Source organism: Lepidochelys kempii, chromosome 8, assembly GCF_965140265.1.
Source record: "Lepidochelys kempii isolate rLepKem1 chromosome 8, rLepKem1.hap2, whole genome shotgun sequence".
Taxonomy (NCBI): domain Eukaryota; kingdom Metazoa; phylum Chordata; order Testudines; family Cheloniidae; genus Lepidochelys; species Lepidochelys kempii.
The window spans coordinates 28,999,704-29,021,214 of NC_133263.1; the positions used below are offsets into that span (position 1 = coordinate 28,999,704).

A 21,511-nucleotide genomic window follows, 5' to 3' on the forward strand; every position below is an offset into this window, starting at 1 on the left:
CTGAGGTACATTGGCTGGCGAGTGTCAGAAAGTTTGTGCTGCTGTTACCGATGCTTGAAAGCTTCTGGAAACACTGGTAAAATGTCCTCCTTAACAGCTTTTCCGTGGACAGCATTGTAATAAGATTTTCAGATTTATTAAAAGGTGAGCAAGGTCCACACTCACTTGTTCTTTCCGGGTCTGATCCAAAGCCCATTAAGTCAATAGGAGTCTTTCCAGTGACTTCAGTGTGCTTTGTCTCAGGTCTTGCTCCCTCACCTAAATGCATGTATGTATACATGCGGAAGCTAAAATTAATGTTCATGTCAATGGATCCCCTGTGGCTAAGAGCTTTAGTAAGGTCTCCAGTGCATGAGAAGTTGGCATCCCATGTTTGGAGATACCTGGGATTTTCCAGACCATATCAGCCCCTTTATGATGAGTTAAAAATATTTTCCCAGTGCTATGTATCTTCAGCTAAAGTCTGAGAATCACTGTTCTGCAATAATCATGCTTTGCAAGGCTGCTGTTTTACTCACTATGACATAAAGTTTTTCCTCTTGTGTACTTAACATTGCTTAAATGTAGTTTATTTTTGTGTTTAATTGTCTTAGCTTACCTACTGCTGTTACAATCTGCATTTTGTTTTCTTTTCAAGTTACGTTGTCTCCATAGCCTTGCACCGATATTTTAAAGTTCCATTTAGTTTTAACTCTTTCTCTTTGGGCTTGTAGGTGGCATCATCTTGAAAACTTTGTGGTGATGCTAAAAGTCATTTAAGCAAATAGTGGAGCTGCATTCATTGTTGCAAATTAAGCAATGAAATTAAGTTGTTGTGCCAACTCCCTATATGTTTGTCATATCTAAGTAATAGGAGTGGTCCTGAAGCAAAACCCCCAGCTCTGAATGTCCCTGTTCTTGTGAGATGTTAAAATCTGAATTTGAATCTAGACTTGAATCTTTGGCCTGGACCCATCTGCATTAAACACCAATGCTTCTAGTTGGATTAAACTCAGTTAGCTGCCAAACTGCTTTACTTGCTCGATCGAAATTATTTCGCTGCTCAAATTTAGCAACAAATTTCAATACCTGTAGCAGGTTTATATGTATAGAACTCGGTAACTTAAGCATCTTTCAGTTAAACCATTTTTGATAACAATGATAACTTATATAATGTGAATTAAAATGAGACCCAAAGCAATTTGAGAATATTTTGGTATTAAACACCTAGAAGTTATACTGAGAAACCCACCTCAACCCTACGCAGTCTGCTGCCGCAGTCCATCTTAGCTCTGGCCAGGCTGCTGCCTCAATTCGGCTGGCTTTAGCCAGGCAGCCCTAACGAGAGCACTGCCACAGGAGTGGCTAAGGGTTACACATCCTTCCCTTGAAAGTTAGCCAAAATGTTATCTAAAATATTTAAAGAGGCGCCTCTTTTCTCCCCTATCCTTTTCCAGGTGTGTGTTGAGGTTTGCATGGTGTGTCAGTGCATGTCTATTGTAGACCTGTGAGGAGGACTTAAGGCATTGTACATTGGGCAAGAGAGTTCAGCTATTTAACTGTTCTTCTCTCTCTTCTTTCCTAGAAGCTTGAAAGCCCATCTGTTTTTTACCGTCATTGGCTGTCTGTACTGGAAGAGCAGTGGAAGTGTCCAAGTTTAGATATTTTAGATATCCCTTCCTCCTCCCCCTTTTCAGTGATGAAGTTAACAGAGCTCTAACTTAGGTTCCCAGGTGCTTGCCTGTGACAATTGTCTGTTTCGACTTCTATTTCCCTCAAATGCTCCTCAGTGGAGGATAGAAAACACTATTTCTTGCTGTGTACATTCCTGGGTTTTATCAGCCACGCAATCGCTATTCCTAGGATTCTCAAAGCCGAGGACCAATGTTAGTGCTCACCACAGATCACAAATGATGATAGTTGAAAGCAGAAGTGCTTGTATTAGTGTACTATTTGGACCCTGAATCACCTGATTTCAAATATCAGCTAACATGTTCCCTTCCCTTTCCCAGTCCCCAAAGAACTTCCAGTTCCAGTTTTCCCATGCCTGAAACCCTTCCCTAGCAGGTCAGCACCATTGCTCATCCCTAAACACTTCTTCAGAGAAAACAGTGGCGTCTCCCTTACCCAGCATCTTTAAGGGTCCAACTAGACCCACGGGGTGGCTAGCTGCATTACTTCTCCTCACTTCATCTTAGTGGAGGTGGCAAGCAGGCTCCCACCTCCTCAATCTACCATTAAATATAGAGTCAGGTATTGGACAAAGGATATTTGGTCCACATTTGTCTCACTAAATATTTGTCATATTTGAATGCTTTTTTTAAATTGCTAGGGGCTGGTTTATTAGTGATTTATTAATTGTATTACTGTAGAACCTAGAAGCCCTAGTCATTTACCTGGACCCCATTGTGCTAGGTACTGTACAAACACAGACCAAAAAAGATAATCTCTGCTCCCAAAGAGCTTACAATATAAGATTTGTTATGGGTCCATAATGATTAGTCTCAGGATACAGGGTGCAATATTCCACCTGGTAAACACACGTGTAGAGATACACTCATCTTTGTGAGACTGTTGTTTACATTATAATATCTGTAAGCAAAGCAGCCATCTAATGGAGGCAGATAATTTGTAGGACAGTGAAGGAAGGGGTAGAAAAAGCTTTCACTCTGACACCTAAGATTACACCGACAATAATAATGAGAAAAACGGTGACCTGTTTGATAAATTTTGGCCAAAGCAAATGTTTCGTGAGCATTCAGAAGGATGTAAATATTCATTATGTAATTAATGCTGCTCAGTCACTTCTTAAAAAACCCTAGAATTTTTTTGTAGAGCAGCTTAAGTACTTATCGATTGAGAACTTTTATAACTCTCAAAATGGAGGCATCCCCATATCTCTACAGGTATTTTAAATGAATTGAATTAATCATAGGCTTAAAAGTCTCTAGCGATCTTCGTTAGCTTCCCTGGGTTTAATTAAAACATCTGTGCGCTTTTAATTTATCGATTCATCCAACTCATATGTCATGTTTTTAACACACCCCAGCATGCTCTGCATCATTTTTAACCCAATTTCCACTTAACTAAAGCAATTAAATTCACCCCGGATTAATTAAAGCATCCATACTTTAGTGCTTAAGTCAGCGTGTGCTGCTTTCCCCACATGGTTTCTGAATGTCAGAGATTTGACACACCTGATGAGTTTTTTGTCCTTCTGGAAATTTTTCTGTGAATCCCTTTCTTGCTTACTAATGTGCAGTTTGACAGAACTAGAACAGGGAACTTGGTAAGCCTCAAGTTTGGGCCACAGAACTAAAGACTTGTAGATCATGGCTGTTGTGAATGGCCATGTATTTTGAGTCTCTGTGCATACCTGTTTCACCACAGTCCTGTCAGAGTCCCACAACCTGGCATCATTTTTGGTTAACAATTACATCAAAGCATTCTGACTAGCAGACCAAAGTTTAGGTTTCTGTATATCTCCTGCAACAGCTGATGACATTCCTAAAACTAAAAGAGACAGGGAGCATTCCTTAAACTTCCTTAGATGTTAGTGAAACAGGAAAACACTGAATCTTGAAGTAATATCTTAGCAGGTAAGTAAAGGGGGAAGTAGTTTTCAACTGTTGTGGCCCAAATCTTGAGCTGAGTGTTCACTGCAGTTTAGGATGTGGTGTATAAAAGTTGCTTAAAGTCACTTTGGCTTTTCCCTGATCCTGGTTTGATCTGTTTCAGCAAACTCCTAAGCATAAGTACGAGCAGCCTGAAGGCTCCTTGAAATTGTGCCATTTGCCAACAGCCCTAAGGAGCCCTTACAACAGCTAGCAATTTCCAGGGCATAAGGACAGCTCAGCCATTCCCCTTGTTTCCTGGCCATGTACCCTTCACGAGATGGATGGAATAGCTGGAGAAAAGGGGTCTTGGGGCCACTCAATCTAAGGATCCCCCAATACTGTGGAGGATTCTCTAGTGAACAGTTATGTCAGATTTAAGGCAGGTTTGTTCCAGGGGAGCATCACAAAGATAACCTAGTGTAACCTGGGATCTGGCCTTATATCTTTGCATTTTCACATCTATACAGGTACCTACGATAAACTCTTGGTCCAGTTACATGTCAAAATGTGCACCTGGTTGATTAAAATGAGTCTGAATAGAATTCAGGAGAGCCTGTTTTGTCAAACAAAACCAGCAGCTCCTGAAGTCCCCACACCTGAAACATTGATTTCTCTGACCCCTTTTGATCTCTGATTTTTAGCAAGCACTAGATCAAGCAAAACCGTCTTTGTACCTTTCTGATGTTTTCAAACAGAGTGCCTAAAATCAGGCTCCTAAATAAAGGTGGGCTGAGGCTTGCAGCTTATAGTGATTTCAGTGGCATTAGTGAGTGAAAATGAGACTACTTACATTCAGGAACCTAAATAAGATTTAGGAAGCTAACCTTAGTCATCCAGGTCTGGTCTAAGTCTAAATTCTGGAAGGCTTTGATATATGACTGTAGGACTAAATTCAGCCCTAGCATTAGCAAAGGATAACTCCATTAGCTACACAGAAGTTTCACCTGCTTACATTAGGGCAGAATTTGCCCACTAGGATTCATATAGAGATAAACTAGCATGTGTTGTTGAAATGTTTCACTTGGGTTGCTAAGGAAAAAATCAAGAAAGATACAGGTAGTAGAACCTTACTGTAATGTTATTTTGCAGATCTATGAAATAGGTTGTTGTAGGTGACCTATTTCACATAAATCTTTGCAGCAGTGGGACCTTATTTCCAGTTGAGTTTGATGCTGAGAGTGAAATGGTTGGTCTTGTGAACAATAATCCATCTCCCTCTCACACGATATGCACGCTATATCAGTAGCAGCAGCTTAATCTTTGTTAAGAGGCAGTCCTGGTTTGAGTTATTACCGAGGCTGAATTAATTATTCCCTGGAGAAAGTATTCCCAGAAGGTCAGCTTTGAGATCATTGGTAAGAAATTCATACTATATCTGTCTCTACTACAGTTCCCAGTGGAATAATAAAGAACTTCATTTCTAATTTGGCAGTTCTGTACTTTATATATCATAAAAAGAAAAGGAGGACTTGTGGCACCTTAGAGACTAACCAATTTATTTGAGCATAAGCTTTCGTGAGCTACAGCTCACTTCATCGGATGCATACTGTGGAAACTGCAGAAGATATAATGTCTTACTCTGAAACCTTTATATATCATATAAACACATAACTAGGAAATTGTGCAGCTTTGTCTAAACAGCATACAAGTATTGCACTACCACTGGGAATGCAGATTTTTTTGAGAGAAATTATGGTAAGCACTGAGTGTTAATGAAACAATATTAAGAATCTGAATAAAAATTCTACTGTTGCTATATTCTGTGTTACAGAAGAGCATATACTCTACATTTATATTAGCTGTTAGAGGTGCTATGAGAGAGTTAAAAAATCTTTAATCTGGGCTCCTATTGAATGAGTTTCACATTGTGAAGTTACACTGGGAAGATAATTTTCACCTTAAAAACCAAGAGGAAGTGGAGTTTGGCTATAGAGATCTTTCTTTCTTTCTTTCAATATTTTTAATCCACTCCTTCTCCCCCCTCCCCTCCCAAAAAAAACCTAGCAACACATTTTAAGGCTATTTTGGCTGAGGAGACAAACTGCAAAAGTTGTGGCAAACCTAGCCTACCACAAATCAACTCCTCCCCACACTTCAGGGATGGGAGGATGATGGGATAAAGTCATGTCTGCAAGCCCAGGCACACAAAACTTCTGTTTTGTAGACTCGAATGTGGTTGGTTCACCTGAGTTAAGTTTGGATTGTGTAAATATTTAGTTGCTGGACCCCAGCAAAAATTAGATACTTAAGTTTTATTCAAAGACACTTGACCAAATTTTCAACTGGCCTCATGCATTCACATTTGTGCATGCAGTTCATTGTTTGATCACCCAGCTTCTCAGTTAGACAGTCAAATATCTGTGTGCATGTACAGAACATGTCTACACACAGTGATGTAAGTACACATACTTGCATGCCTATTTTGGGGATTGCAAAATCAGAGGCTGTCTCTGAGCACATGGCCCTTACTCTATATCCTTCTGTGGCAATTTGCATGTGAACATCTGTCATTTTTAAATGAATTTAAAAGATAATAGACTGGAAATTCTGCTAACGTACAATTACTGAAATTCTTTTGAAGCATCTCGGGGGGTGGGTCAGCTTTTAGGCAGACAGCTGGTTAGAAAGGGGCTTGGAACTGTGAGTAAAGAAACTGCCTCCTGCCTTTTGATTCCTGCTGTGTTCAGAGAAACAGGACTATGTACATTTTGTGTAAATAAATCTGCCTGCATCACAGATACCTGGCTCTATCGTCAGTTTCACTTCTAAGGGGAAAAACCTGCATGGCCTTGAATATTGACTAACTACTAGGGACAAAATGAGTCACATTAACATTGGTCTGAATATATTCCTTCTAATCAATCCTTTCATTTTTAAAAAGGTATAGATTATTGCAAAATAGGACCAGTCTTCTTAATGGGATCAATGGGACAACTCAAGGAAGTAGGACTGCAGTATTAGGTCCCAATTGTAGTATGCAGAAATAGCTGAAGTACCACTGTGAACTCATTTCTTCATTCTACATCTGATATTTCAGTGATTCCTGGTAGTTCAAGTTAAGGGGAAAATAATAGTAATCATATAATACAAATAAAGGCCTTTTTAAAAATGGAATGCAGCTCTTGCACACCAGTGTTTTTAACTTTGTAGAACTTAGCGTTGCTGTCCAGTCATGGTGGGGAGTGGGAAAAGGAGGGAACATTGTCCTAGTTTTCAACAGATCTACTGCCACCAAACAATATCAGGCAAAGTAATGCATCCTCGCCCCTTCTTAAGACTCTCTCTGTCTGTCATTCTTGTTTTCTCCATTTTTGTGGCTGGTAATCATCCTCTCAGTCTTAGGCAGGCACTGCAGTTCATATAATTGCCATTTGCACTGTTCATTCTTTCTCAGTCCCAGCCTTTCTCCTAGTGGCAGGATGAAGGTGATGCAGATGTAGGCCTGAATTATTGCTTTGCCCAAGATGCCCAAAGTTATGGAATAAAAATGATGAAGTTTTGGGTACAGATCATTCAAAAACACCATGTAAGAAAAATATTGGCCAAGCTAGTGTTGTATAGCATCACGCAATGAGACTTACTTTGAATACATCATTAGAGCTTTACTCTCTGTAAATCAGGAATTACTCAGGTGTAAACCAAGTGTGACATCAGAATCAAATCCATTCATTTTTACTTGTTCTTGATAATCATTCCAGACTTCTCCATATATTCTGAATATTAAGTCCACAGTCTAATGAATAGCAGCTATATATTGAGTATCGACAGCATATGTGTGTGCTTGTATTTATTAGCCTCAGATAATTAATCATACCCATACTTTGAGTAATCAGAAACTGAATTATTAAAGTCTGACTTAGCATTTTCCATTAAATTAACACCTTTAAATTTATCAATCAGTCGCTTAGCAGTTTATTTTTAGAACACTTTTATGGGCTTTCATATATGACTCAATGTGCTCTCTTTATCTCATTCCATTTTCTAGCTGCCTGCCCAGTTCTGTGCAGTGGCAATGGACAATATTCCAAAGGAACCTGTTTGTGCTACAGTGGTTGGAAAGGGCCAGAATGTGATGTACCCATCAGCCAGTGTATTGATCCCTCTTGTGGAGGTCATGGTTCTTGTGTTGAAGGAACCTGTGTCTGCTCTGTTGGCTACAAAGGAGAAAACTGTGAGGAAGGTAAATGCTACAGTACAAACTCTGTCTGTGCTTTGAGCTCGTCTTGTGGTGTGTGGAGCTAAACGGGAGGGAGGGCAGGAAAGAGGAGAAAATGCTATGATTATACTGGAGTGTAAAACTACTATAACAGAGAGTACTGAGGAGGGAGGGGATTTCAAAATTTTGGTACTTCCAGTTTTACAGGCCTGTGAAACTTTAAATTATATTTTTTGATCTGTCATGTAGTTAAGGTCCTTATTATTCTGCAGTGGTAGAATTGTCTGCCACAGGTAAATCTGAGTGATTCTTTCATTGAAGAGTCAAGATGATTCTTTTCTTTCTTTTTTTTAATGGATTATATTTATTGAACATTTTAAAAATGTAAAATGGTGAAACAAGCAAATGAGAAAAGTGGTAGAGAAAATGACATAATTGAAAACCGACAAAAGGCAAATGTTTCAGTCATAGTTAATGCAGAAAAAGAGGAGATGGATTTAGGAGACTGCAGGTAACCATGTCACTTGAGGCATCATATAGGGTAAATCACTCTTGTTACAGACAGTCTCAAAGAAGTATAGAAAAGTAGATGGTACATAGAAAAGACACCAATTTAATGAATGCTAAAAAGCTCCTTGTATTGAAAATTTAAGTAGCCGCAGTTTTTGTGTAGACAAAAATGAGAGGGTTTAACAAAATGGCGTCACCAAATATGGTCATAGATCAAGCCCAGTGGCGTTTGTTCCTCATCTCTTCTGTTGCAACCTAGATAAATTGGAGCGTTGTCTCTTTTTAATATTGTTGTCTTAAAAAGGGAATTTAATGTTCCAGAGCAAGGGTGGGCAAACTTTTTGGGCCAAGGGCCACATCTGGGTATGGAAATTGTATGGTAGGCCATGAATGCTCACGAAATTGGGGGTTGAGGTGCGGAAGGGGGTGAGGGCTCTGGGTAGGGGTATGGGCTTTGGGGCAGGGCTGGGAATGAGGTGTTGGGGATGCAGAAGGTTGCTCTGGGTTGGGACTGAGGGATTCAGAGGGCGGGAGGGGGATCAGGGCTGGGACAAGGGGTTGGGGCACGGGGTGGGAGGTCAGGGGTGCAGACTTCAGGTGGTGCTTACCTCAAGCAGCTCCCAGAAGCCACGGCATGTAACCCCTCTGGCTCTGTCATAAATATAAAGGGAAGGGTAACCACCTTTCTGTATACAGTGCTATAAAATCCCTCCTGGCCAGAGGCAAAATTCTTTCACCTCTAAAGGGTTAAGAAGCTACGGTAATCCCGCTGGCACCTGACCCAAAATGGCCAATGTGGGGACAAGATTCTTTCAAATCTGGAGTGGGGGGAACAAAGGGTTTGGTCTGTCTGTGTGATGCTTTTGCCGGGAACAGATCAGGAATGCAGCCTTACAACTCCTGTTAAATTAGTAAGTAATCTAGCTAGAAAATGCGTTAGATTTTCTTTTGTTTAATGGCTTGTAAAATAAGTTGTGCTGGAGGGAATGTATATTTCTGTTTTTGTGTCTTTTTGTAATTTAAGGTTTTGCCTAGAGGGATTCTCTATGTTTTGAATCTGATTATCCTGTAAGGTATTTACCATCCTGATTTTACAGAGGTGATTCTTTTACCTTTTCTTTAATTAAAATTCTTTTAAGAACCTGATTGCATTTTAATTGTTCTTAAATCCAAGGGTTGGGTCTGTGTTCACCCATACCAATTGGTGAGGATTATTATCAAGTCTTCCCCAGGAAATGGGGTGTAGGGCTTCGGGGGGGTATTTTGGGGAAGATGTCTCCAAGTGGTCTCTTTCCCTGTTCTTTGTTTAAAACACTTGGTGGTGGCAGCATACTGTTCAAGGACAATGCAAAGTTTGTAGCTTGAAGAAGTTTTTAACCTAAGCTGGTAAGAATAAGCTTAGGGGGTCTTTTATGCAGGTCCCCACATGTGTACCCTAGAGTTCAGAGTGGGGAAGGAACCTTGACAGGCTCCTATGCAGAGGCACGACCAGGCAGCTCTGCATACACCATCTGCAGGCACCACCCCCGGTTCATGGCCAATGGGAGCTGCAAGGGTGGTGCTTGGGGCGGGCAGCATGCATATCCCCCTGGCTGTCCCTATGCGAGGAGCCAGAGAGGGGACATGCTGCTGCTTCTGGGAGCCAAGCAGTGCAAGCTCCTGACCCCACTCCCTGGCTGGAGTACCAGAGCAGCACAAGCCCCAGACCTGGCTCCCCAAGGGAGCTCGAGGGCTGGATTAAAATGTCTGAAGGGCCAGATGCAGCCCCCCCGGCCATAGTTTGCCCACTCCTGCTCCAGAGGGTTCCTAGATAGACATCTCTGAAGTCCTCTGCTTATCCTCACAACAGGGCCGCGTTAGTTCAAGTTCAAGTTCAAGTCAAGTTAGTTCATCTGGATCGGCCAGTGTTTCAGCTTGGGTTGAGATGGTAGGTCTGTGACCATACCAATTCAATCCTTGGCTCTCTACTGAGCAGTCTAACTGTGGTGTAGGAGGTGTCTGTCTGCTAGGAACTAGATTGAGAGCACCAATTCATCTCATAGGATAGTAAATAATTCTTCTCCCATCAAAGAACATGGTTGGAGAAAATACAGGGTTTCCCCACCCAGTACCACTGTGTTTCAGATCTGTTCTGGAAAGATCAGATCCTCCATCCTCATAAGTGAATGGGATTTTTGTCATTTACTTCACTGGAACCAGATAGATGCCCATAATCCTTAGCGTCACTACTAGACTATCAACACTGGGTTAATTAAACCAGCTGCTATAGAGTGTTTTCCTGTCACCTTCTCCCAGGAATTGTTTACAGCACCATATGGATTAAGGATTTAATCCAAAAGTCAGTGGAGATCTTTCCATTGATTTCAGTGGGCTTTGGATCATGCCAGAAGTGGTTGGGGATTCGGAACTCCCAGAAAGGGAAATTTACAGTTCAGCTGGCAGTAGGTGATTAGAGGGGGTTCTTACAACATTGTACAATAAAATGCCCAAATATATCTGACATTCTCATGGAATTGCATAGAAATCAGCAGTGGTAGAAAAGACTGATTAAAGCACATCTTTGTGCATCCATCCCATTCCAGGGTGCAGGAACGTTCCATTAAATACAAACATTACCTTTTGTTCAGTCTAGTTTAAAATTAGTTATGGGATTCCACCTCATCCCTTGGTAAAATGTGGTAGATTCAAAAGAATAATCTAAAAGATGTCAGTATTAGGAGGGCTTTCCTGATAGTTAGCCTAAACTTACCTGTCTTTCATTTCACCCTATTAATTCCATTTTGTGCCACACTAAACAATTCCCCTCCTACCTTGGTTTTTATAAGCTTATAGACAGCTATGACCAATCCTATCTTCTTTTTTATCATTTAGCCAGGTTATACATATTTATTAATTTGTAGCTGTCCTCATGAAATAGTTCCTCCTGACACTTAATCATTTTTGTTGCTTTTCTTCAGATTCCCTCCAATTTCTCTGCATCTTTCTGATTCTGAGGTTTCCAGAGCAGAACACAGCATTCTAGGTGCCGTTTTGCCCAAATACGTATTGGAGTCTTTTAGGGATTCCATAAACATTTGCCATTAATTAAATTCTAGGCTAATTATAAATTGTAATCCCAAAAGTCATAAGAAATTATAGAAGGGTTGTGGCATCAATATAGTTAAGGTGAGGCTAACTTACTATTTAGAGTACTTTGTGGATTTCAGCAGCCAGTTTTCCATACTTACTCAGATTGCCTCATGGGGATTCAGAGTAGGGTTAGTGATCCAAATTTGAGGCCCTTTAAGCAAGTGCTGCCACAGATATAGCCCCCCTAAAAATCATGTGACATCAACATTTTTTGATACTTACAATATCTGTATAAGGGGCAGAAGGAGGCAGAGCTGGTATCTGAGTATAAAGATCGCCCCAGATGCTACCATCCTTTGACCCTTTGGTCTAAGAATTCCCCATGGAACATCTCCTCTGCCCTGTAGAGCACTCTCATATATGCTACCTTATTGTTACAAATCCTCAGAGCAAGAATAGACTATTGTGCTTCTCTGCTTCTACAAGCAACCTAACACAGCACAGAAACGAGGTATTTGTGATCCGTTTGGTGGAGAGACACCTTTCCTCATATCGTAGCATGAGCTGTGGCGACCTACTGCAAATAATTCCTGCACCGATCTGTACAGTTGTCCCTAACACAATGAAGGCAGTTGAAGCGCCCCCTGTAGAGCAACGAGAGAATACAATTATCTGGGGCACAGCACGTAAAGTAGCACTCTTACTTAGTCATTCCTCCTATCTGTTTATGATAAGGCAGCCCTGGCTGAAACATACTTCATAATATATCCACAAAGAGTCCTGTGGCACCTTACAGACTAACAGATGTATTGGAGCATAAGCTTTCGTGGGTGAATACCCACTTCGTCGGATGCATGGGTATTCACCCACGAAAGTTTATGCTCCAATACATCTGTTAGTCTGTAAGGTGCCACAGGACTCTTTGTCGCTTTTAGAGATCCAGACTAATACGGCTACCACTCTGATAATATATCCACAGTGTCTCTTGCCAGCTCGAAAGGGCTGAGTTTAAGGTTGAGGGGCAACCTTAACTCTTTTTTGTCCTGGTTTTCAGAGTATTTAAGTAATACCTGCGCTGAACATTTTGGAAGAGTGTGAATGCCAATCAACTTTAACTGTGTATTAACAAAGTTTCTGAGCAGTGAATTTGTATGTTAGGAAGGAGGATGTAGATGATTTAATAAGCAATGCTTGAAAGGATAAGGTTTTTAAAAGATAAGTGGATTGCAGAAGGCAAGCTGTATTAACTGCAAACTTGGAAGGGACAATAACATGAAAAGAAAGGTTAAAATAACCTTTTGCATATATCATTTGGCAAATAAAATAAAAATTCCATAGCAATGATATTGCTACCTCAAAATTATTTCCCTTCTGTAAATATTTTACACATTAATTCAGGAGCTATTGAATAAAGGATGGAATATGAAATGGTTTCTCAACAGTTTAAGCATTCACCCAGTCTTATTTAAATTTTCTAAATGAATTAACTGCACAACGGAACAGGTAAACATACCTGATTTTATATTAAAGTATGAAATCTCTTCTATTGATTTGTGTGTCTGAAAAGAATGGGTCAGTTTGATTCATATGCCATTTTCCAACTGGGAAATGGAATTAGCAGCTGTGGGTCAGCATTTTTTTTCTTCCAGTTAGCTTTTTATTTCTGATATTCATCATAGTCATGTCATTCAAACAATTTACCTGAAATGGCGGTGGCACCAGAATCGATATTTGCAATCCACAATTTTTGCTGCATAAACACTCTTGCTCGATTAACAAATTTGCACATGAAAATGAAATGGCATATTTGTCAGGTTTCATTCAATATGGTTTGGGGAGAGACAAGTGAAATTGACAAATTAGGTTAAGTTAACAGTGTTTTTCTTGTCAGCTTCATGGTTGAGTCATTTTTCAATGACATTTAACTTCATAAGTGTAATTCATGATTCTTTGGAGGTTTAGAGTACATATTGTTCCGAAAACTCCTTGACCTCTTTTTTTGCCCTTAGGGATACAAATTGCATTCTCTACCCTTTTTGTCAAATCTACAGAGAGCCCAACACTAAATGAGTTCTAATGATCTAAGCTGCCAAGGGGCTCTGGGTTCTAAGTCTCACATACTTAACTGCTAAAGCACACTATCCTTTGTTTAAACACCACGGAGACTCCATTTCTAAATCCTTATTAAATAAATAACCCCCTTCTGAAGATGTGGGGCTAGAACCTTAGCTGGAGTAAATCAGTTTAGCGTCACTGGAGTGAATGAATTTCTGCTAATTTACACCAGCTGAGGATCTGGCCCTAGATATCAACCCTAAAAGCATTGTATAAAATTGGAACAAGATTTGAAGCCAAACTAAACTCACTGCTCCTTTAAAGTCTGAATGCTGTTGCTCAGCCAGATGATGGATTTTAAATAGTTATAAAATTTATTTATCTAGAACAATAGATAGAGAGGTTTAGCGCAAGTTATTCCATAAAATGTGTGTGTGTGTGGGGGGGGGTGATGACAGGAGTATTCTGAGGTAATAAATCTCGACTGCTTTTCCTTTGCCGTTGTACCATAATTCAAGAAAGTGGAAAGATGGCTAATTCATCTGTAAGCGGGATGTATTTTTCATTCTTTCTGCATTGCTTTTATTATTGCTTCAATTTTAAGTGGATTGTTATACATTCCTAAAAGCTACCCCACATCAGTATTCAACAATACTTTTTATGGCTATCTGTACTTCAAGGCAGAAATTTAAAACAACACACACATTTTCCGATCTCTTTTTTAAAAATAAACTTTGGGATTTGTCCATTCTAAAATTTCTTTTAAATATAACAGATAAAATTCACCAAACTGTAATCTTTTCCCCAGAGTCAGGATGAGCTCTGAGGATCATTAAAAGTTAGTTTGGAGGGTCTTTTTATAATAATAATAATTAATAAAAAATTAACAAATAAATTATGTGCTGGATTGAGAAGAAATACCAAAATACCACGAAAGAAACTATTCTGACTTTTGACAGTATTTTGGATCCTGCCAAAAGCAGAAAGTACCAACATCTCAAAAGTGGGACTCTGTTCTTCTGAAATGTCCAGCTTGATTTATAGACCAAAGAAATTTTTGGATAAACTTCTGAATTATTGGAAGCTTATCTGAACTTAACATCCAAACCCTCTAGGTTTGCCTATAAATAGTGAAATGTGTTATATTTCCAAAACCAATTAACTGAATATTAAATTATTTGAAAAAATGTGGCCAGTGCCATCATTATAGTCCATAATCTCACTAGAAATGCTATAGTAATTTATTCCTGTAGTATTGTAATCTGAATTAAAATCAAAACAATTTTGATGACTCCTGTTATCTCTAAATTCATGTCTGCTTCAATCCTGTGCATAGTACCTGATCAATATACTCATGTTTAAAGGTTCTATAATGTCTTAAAATAATTTGATAAGCATTTGTGTTTATGGCAAAGGCTGAGATTTGAAGGATCAGGTATTGTTCATGCAGGGTTCAGTGAAATTCTCTCTTCCTTCATTTAGAAAGATAATCTTTGGGAAAAGATGAGAGATAAATCACTTTCATTATACACTCCGAACTTCATATTGCCTCAAGAGCGAATGCCAATCATTCTTAGTTCTTGAGTTGTGAACTAATATACACTAGTCGTGGCATTAATTCATTTTATTCAGGACATCAGTTTGATCTTGGTCATCAGTTCCATAGTGGAAGGCTGTTCATAAACCTTTAAGTTGACATTTACAATAAAGTGCAGTTCACTTAAACAAATGCTTGATATAAGGTAAACACCTTGAAAACGATGATGTCACCATGAGTTCACTTCTGATACAGCAATAGCATCCCATTGTTCAGTGAAATCCAAGATGACACCTGCAATGTCTTTCCACCACCTTAAAAAAATCCCATTTTAAGCAATTACCGTTTTTTCAGATTGAGAAATGGGGAAGATGTATCTGTGGCTTTTGTTAAGAGAAGAAACATGGCTACTGGTTGGAACAGGGTTTAGGCAATGGGATTCTTAGGTTCGAATCACAGCTCAGCCAATGACTATGAATAAAATATTCAAAAGCTCATGAGTGACTTAAAAGCCTAACGGAACCTGAAAGTCAGTGAGTCTTAGGCCCCTAAATATTCAAGTCACTTTTGAAAATGGGACTTGAGCTCCAAAGTCATGTAGGTGCTTTTGAAAATGTTAATCTCTATGACCATGGGCAAGTCACTTTGCAAATCTGTGCTTCCATTTTCCATGTGTAACATTGGTTTAATAATATTTCTCTTTTACAGTACTATAACATTGGTAACAATCATAACAATTAGTTAAAGTTGGTAAATTATTTTTTCCACTTTTAGAGCCTGTGTCCTAGCAAATAGAAAGACATTTTATATTCACCAGTTCTCAAAACAGATATAAATGGTCTAAAAAACAACTGCAAGAGTTTGGTGTATTCACTGCAATAGTATAAACTAACAAGCACTGATCCATCCAGCAGTATCATCCAGACTATACACTGTAGGAACCAACCTTTATTCACACAGTATTTGTTTTGTTTTCTTTGTTCAGTTGATTGCTTGGATCCAACCTGCTCCAATCAAGGTGTTTGCTTGAATGGAGAATGTCTCTGTAGCCCAGGCTGGGGTGGCCTAAACTGTGAACTTCCCAGAGCCCAGTGTCCAGACCAATGTAGTGGCCATGGGACATACCTCTCTGACACAGGCCTCTGTAGCTGTGATCCTAACTGGATGGGTCCTGACTGCTCCGTTGGTAAGAAAAATATTTCTATTCTGCTTTGCAATAATCTGCAAAGTATAGTCCTGTTTACTATACTGATTAACATTTGAATATCAAATACAAGTTTAAAATACAAATTATTTACATGAGACTTACATTACTCTTTCAGCATCTGATCAGTGAACAGTTCGTTATACTCTAGTCATTATAAATTAGCAGCTACATGATAGATACTATACATTGTAGTGTTCTGAACACAGGACTGGGATCTAGGAAATACTGTGTTCCACTTCCCTATTCTGACACTGTGGCCTGTGGTAAGTCACTTCACCTCTTTGTGTCTCAGTGTCCCCATTCATAAACAACAGGGTTTTTACTAATAAGGAATAATTTTAAAATACTTTCAGAATTGTGATATCTATCAGGCCTTCTCTGCCCCAAACTGGAGGTGCCCTGATACGCACAACCTAGGAAATATTCACTATGGCCAGGGTACCAACAAGATATAGCCCTTCGATGGCCTAGATGGGCTAGTAAGAGAAAATAACCTATCAGGAGCCAACAGACGAGTTAAGAAAGCTTGCCTGCCTTATTTTAGGGGGAGTGCTGGGTGAAGCTAGTGTGGGAGAGGAGTGCTCTAGTCCAGCGGTTCTCAAACTTCAGCAACCCAAGGACCCCCATTTTAATTTAAACATTTTGGGGATCCCCAAATCCCCTACTCAGCCCCAGGTCCTACCCAACTCCACCCCTTCCCCCAAAGCCCCAGCCCCGCCCCACCTCTTCCCGCCGCCCGTTCACTCTATCTCCCCTCCCTCCCTCCGTCGCTCACTTTCCCCCCACCCTCACTCACTTTCACCAAGCTGGGGCAGGATGTGGGCTTTGGGGGTAGTTTGAGTGCAGGAGGGGATGCAGAGTGTGGGCTCTGGGGGGAGTTTGGGTGCAGGTGCAGGCTCTGGGAGGAAGTTTGGGTGTGGGCTCAGGGCTGGGGCAAGTGGTTGGGGTGGGTGTGAGGGGTGCAGGCTCTGGGAGGGAGTTTGGGTGTAGGAGGGGGTGGGGGCTGCAGGCTCTGGGAAGGGGTGGGGATGTGGACTCTGAGCTAGGGCAGTGGGTTGGGGTGCAGAGTGTGGTGCTTACCTCCGGCGGCTCTCTGGCAATGGCTTCTAGGTGGGGGAGCCAGGGGATCTCCGTGCACAGCCCCTTCCCACAGGCACCACCCTCGCAGCTCACATTGGCCGCAGTTCCCAGCCAATGGGAGCTACGGAGTCAGTGCTCGGGGTGGGGGCAGCACACGGAGACTCCCTGCCCCCCCCCCACAGGGGCTGCAGGGATGTGCGGACTGCATCCGGGAGTGGTAGGGAGCCTGCCTTAGCCCCACTGCACTGATGGACTTTTAGTTCCTACAATCTCCCGGTTTGGCTTCAGTAGCCTCTGGGAGATAGAGCTGTTCCCTGGAGTGTAGGCGCTGGGAGAGACGGGGAGGAGTTGAGGGAGAGAGGGGAAGGAGTTGATCAGCAGGGCCTGTGGAACCCCTGGAGTACCCTTGGGAATCCCCAGGGGTCCGTGGACCCCAATTTGGAAACACTGCTCTAGTCTTTATCCAGAATCCCAGGGCCAGGTCAATGCCTTTGTTTAAAGTGCTGTAACCAAGCAGTTACCTTTTTTGGTTAGTTACTAATTAAAAGGTGCAGACTGCCAAATTCTAAGTTTGTTGTTTAACCATTTAAAAACTGGCACCTAGCTCACTGCAGAAGTTATCCCGTTCCAGTGGGCTGCCACAGATATGAACAGCCCATTGTCTGCTAGGTATATTTTCTGTTTTGCTTTGTGTTGCACATCATAAATACTACTTATTTATAGAAAATAATAGCAAAACCGTACTAAAATTAAGATTATTTTCTCCTCTTTAGCAGTTCAAATGGAAAAATCTAAGCAGCTGGTTTCACAGCAAGACTCTAAAAATGGTACTTTGAGGTGCACATTTGTTTTCCATCCATGTCCAGTTTAGTTAGCTGTCTTAAGTAAAGGCAAGATTATTCTAACTGCCAGCAGAGCTAACAGCATACCTGGTAAACGAATATCAAGTTGGGTCTTTCTGATTCATGTATCATCAACTGCCCTAAAAGTTCATCAATGAGCATTTAACTGGAAATTTCAGTGATGATGCGGAAAACAACAGTTAACTCTTCCACAACTGTCAAGTATCATAGAATCATAGAATCATAGAATATCAGGGTTGGAAGGGACCCCAGAAGGTCATCTAGTCCAACCCCCTGCTCAAAGCAGGACCAATTCCCAGTTAAATCATCCCAGCCAGGGCTTTGTCAAGCCTGACCTTAAAAACCTCTAAGGAAGGAGATTCTACCACCTCCCTAGGTAACGCATTCCAGTGTTTCACCACCCTCTTAGTGAAAAAGTTTTTCCTAATATCCAATCTAAACCTCCCCCACTGCAACTTGAGACCATTACTCCTCGTTCTGTCATCTGCTACCATTGAGAACAGTCTAGAGCCATCCTCTTTGGAACCCCCTTTCAGGTAGTTGAAAGCAGCTATCAAATCCCCCCTCATTCTTCTCTTCTGCAGGCTAAACAATCCCAGCTCCCTCAGCCTCTCCTCATAACTCATGTGTTCCAGTCCCCTAATCATTTTTGTTGCCCTTCGCTGGACTCTCTCCAATTTATCCACATCCTTCTTGAAGTGTGGGGCCCAAAACTGGACACAGTACTCCAGATGAGGCCTCACCAATGTCGAATAGAGGGGAACGATCACGTCCCTCGATCTGCTCGCTATGCCCCTACTTATACATCCCAAAATGCCATTGGCCTTCTTGGCAACAAGGGCACACTGCTGACTCATATCCAGCTTCTCGTCCACTGTCACCCCTAGGTCCTTTTCTGCAGAACTGCTGCCTAGCCATTCGGTCCCTAGTCTGTAGCTGTGCATTGGGTTCTTCCGTCCTAAGTGCAGGACCCTGCACTTATCCTTATTGAACCTCATCAGATTCCTTTTGGCCCAATCTTCCAATTGGTCTAGGTCCTTCTGTATCCTATCCCTCCCCTCCAGCGTATCTACCACTCCTCCCAGTTTAGTATCATCCGCAAATTTGCTGAGAGTGCAATCCACACCATCCTCCAGATCATTTATGAAGATATTGAATAAAACCGGCCCCAGGACCAACCCTTGGGGCACTCCACTTGATACCGGCTGCCAACTAGACATGGAGCCATTGATCACTACCCGTTGAGCCCGACAATCTAGCCAGCTTTCTACCCACCTTATAGTGCATTCATCCAGCCCATACTTCCTTAACTTGCTGACAAGAATACTATGGGAGACCGTGTCAAAAGCTTTGCTAAAGTCAAGAAACAATACATCCACTGCTTTCCCTTCATCCACAGAACCAGTAATCTCATCATAAAAGGCGATTAGATTAGTCAGGCATGACCTTCCCTTGGTGAATCCATGCTGGCTGTTCCTGATCATTTTCCTCTCATGCAAGTGCTTCAGGATTGATTCTTTGAGGACCTGCTCCATGATTTTTCCAGGGACTGAGGTGAGGCTGACTGGCCTGTAGTTCCCAGGATCTTCCTTCTTCCCTTTTTTAAAGATTGGCACTACATTAGCCTTTTTCCAGTCATCCGGGACTTCCCTGGTTCGCCACGAGTTTTCAAAGATAATGGCCAGTGGCTCTGCAATCACAGCCGCCAATTCCTTCAGCACTCTCGGATGCAACTCGTCCGGCCCCATGGACTTGTGCACGTCCAGCTTTTCTAAATAGTCCCTAACCGCCTCTATCTCCACAGAGGGCTGGCCATCTCTTCTGCATTTTGTGATGCCCAGCGCAGCAGTCTGGGAGCTGACCTTGTTAGTGAAAACAGAGGCAAAAAAAGCATTGAGTACATTAGCTTTTTCCACATCCTCTGTCACTAGGTTGCCTCCCTCATTCAGTAAGGGGCCCACACATTCCTTGGCTTTCTTCTTGTTGCCAACATACCTGAAGAAACCCTTCTTGTTACTCTTGACATCTCTGGCTAGCTGCAGCTCCAGGTGCGATTTGGCCCTCCTGATAACATTCCTACATGCCCGAGCAATATTTTTATACTCTTCCCTGGTCATATGTCCAACCTTCCACTTCTTGTAAGCTTCTTTTTTATGTTTAAGATCCGCTAGGATTTCACCATTAAGCCAAGCTGGTCGCCTGCCATATTTACTATTTTTTCGACTCATCGGGATGGTTTGTCCCTGTAACCTCAACAGGGATTCCTTGAAATACAGCCAGCTCTCCTGGACTCCTTTCCCCTTCAAGTTAGTCCCCCAGGGGATCCTGGCCATCTGTTCCCTGAGGGAGTCGAAGTCTGCTTTCCTGAAGTCCAGGGTCCGTATCCTGCTGCTTACCTTTGTTCCCTGCGTCAGGATCCTGAACTCAACCAACTCATGGTCACTGCCTCCCAGATTCCCATCCACTTTTGCTTCCCCCACTAATTCTACCCGGTTTGTGAGCAGCAGGTCAAGAAAAGCACCCCCCCTAGTTGGCTCCTCTAGCACTTGCGCCAGGAAATTGTCCCCTACGCTTTCCAAAAACTTCCTGGATTGTCTATGCACCGCTGTATTGCTCTCCCAGCAGATATCAGGAAAATTAAAGTCACCCATGAGAATCAGGGCATGCGATCTAGTAGCTTCCGTGAGCTGCCGGAAGAAAGCCTCATCCACCTCATCCCCCTGGTCCGGTGGTCTATAGCAGACTCCCACCACTACATCACTCTTGTTGCACACACTTCTAAACTTAATCCAGAGACACTCAGATTTTTCTGCAGTTTCGTACCGGAGCTCTGAGCAGTCATACTGCTCCCTATCAGGGGGTAGCCGTGTTAGTCTGTATCCCCAAAAATAACAAGGAGTCCAGTGGCACCTTAAAGACTAACAGATTTATTTGGGCATAAGCTTTTGTGGGCTAGAACCCACTTCATAACTGTCACTGTCCCAGAGTTGTAAAAGCTAGTGTGTGGGGGTGAGACTGAAAGACTCAGGGAATTGGCAATAGAATGCAGAGCCCCTCTCTTCCTAGTTACCAGTTCAAACCACTGTGAGTGACCCCAAATTGTTGTCATTCTTCATGGAATGAGTTTACATGGACCTCAGTCTAGTTCTTAGCAGTCAAACGTCCACTTCACACACCCATCACAGCTGCCACTAATTATTTCCCTTGTTGGCAATCACAGCAGGGCGATGTGAGGGTACCTGCAAAAAAAAAAAAAAAAAAAAGATCTACAGCAGTGTGTTTCAGATTCTGGGTCAAATGGGGCTCATGCTGCTGGGCTAAAAATGGCAGTGTACAGGAGGAGGGAGGATCTTGGAGCCTAGGTTCCAGCTCAGATGGGAACATCTACACTGCTATTTTTAGCATCATAGCGCAAGCCCAAGTCAATTGATCTGGGCT

At 41.7% G+C, this 21,511-nt stretch overlaps 1 protein-coding gene across 10 annotated transcripts in view; it reads left to right on the forward strand.

Moving 5' to 3' along the window:
* Positions 1 to 21,511, forward strand: part of TENM2 (teneurin transmembrane protein 2) — a 1,082,027-nt gene that overhangs the window by 943,153 nt on the left and 117,363 nt on the right. For all 10 annotated transcript variants that reach the window (XM_073355925.1, XM_073355927.1, XM_073355928.1 and 7 more), the window contains 2 exons: positions 7,582 to 7,776; positions 15,909 to 16,109. In XM_073355925.1, coding sequence (XP_073212026.1) covers positions 7,582 to 7,776; positions 15,909 to 16,109 — 396 coding nt within the window. The remainder of the gene's footprint in view (positions 1 to 7,581; positions 7,777 to 15,908; positions 16,110 to 21,511) is intronic.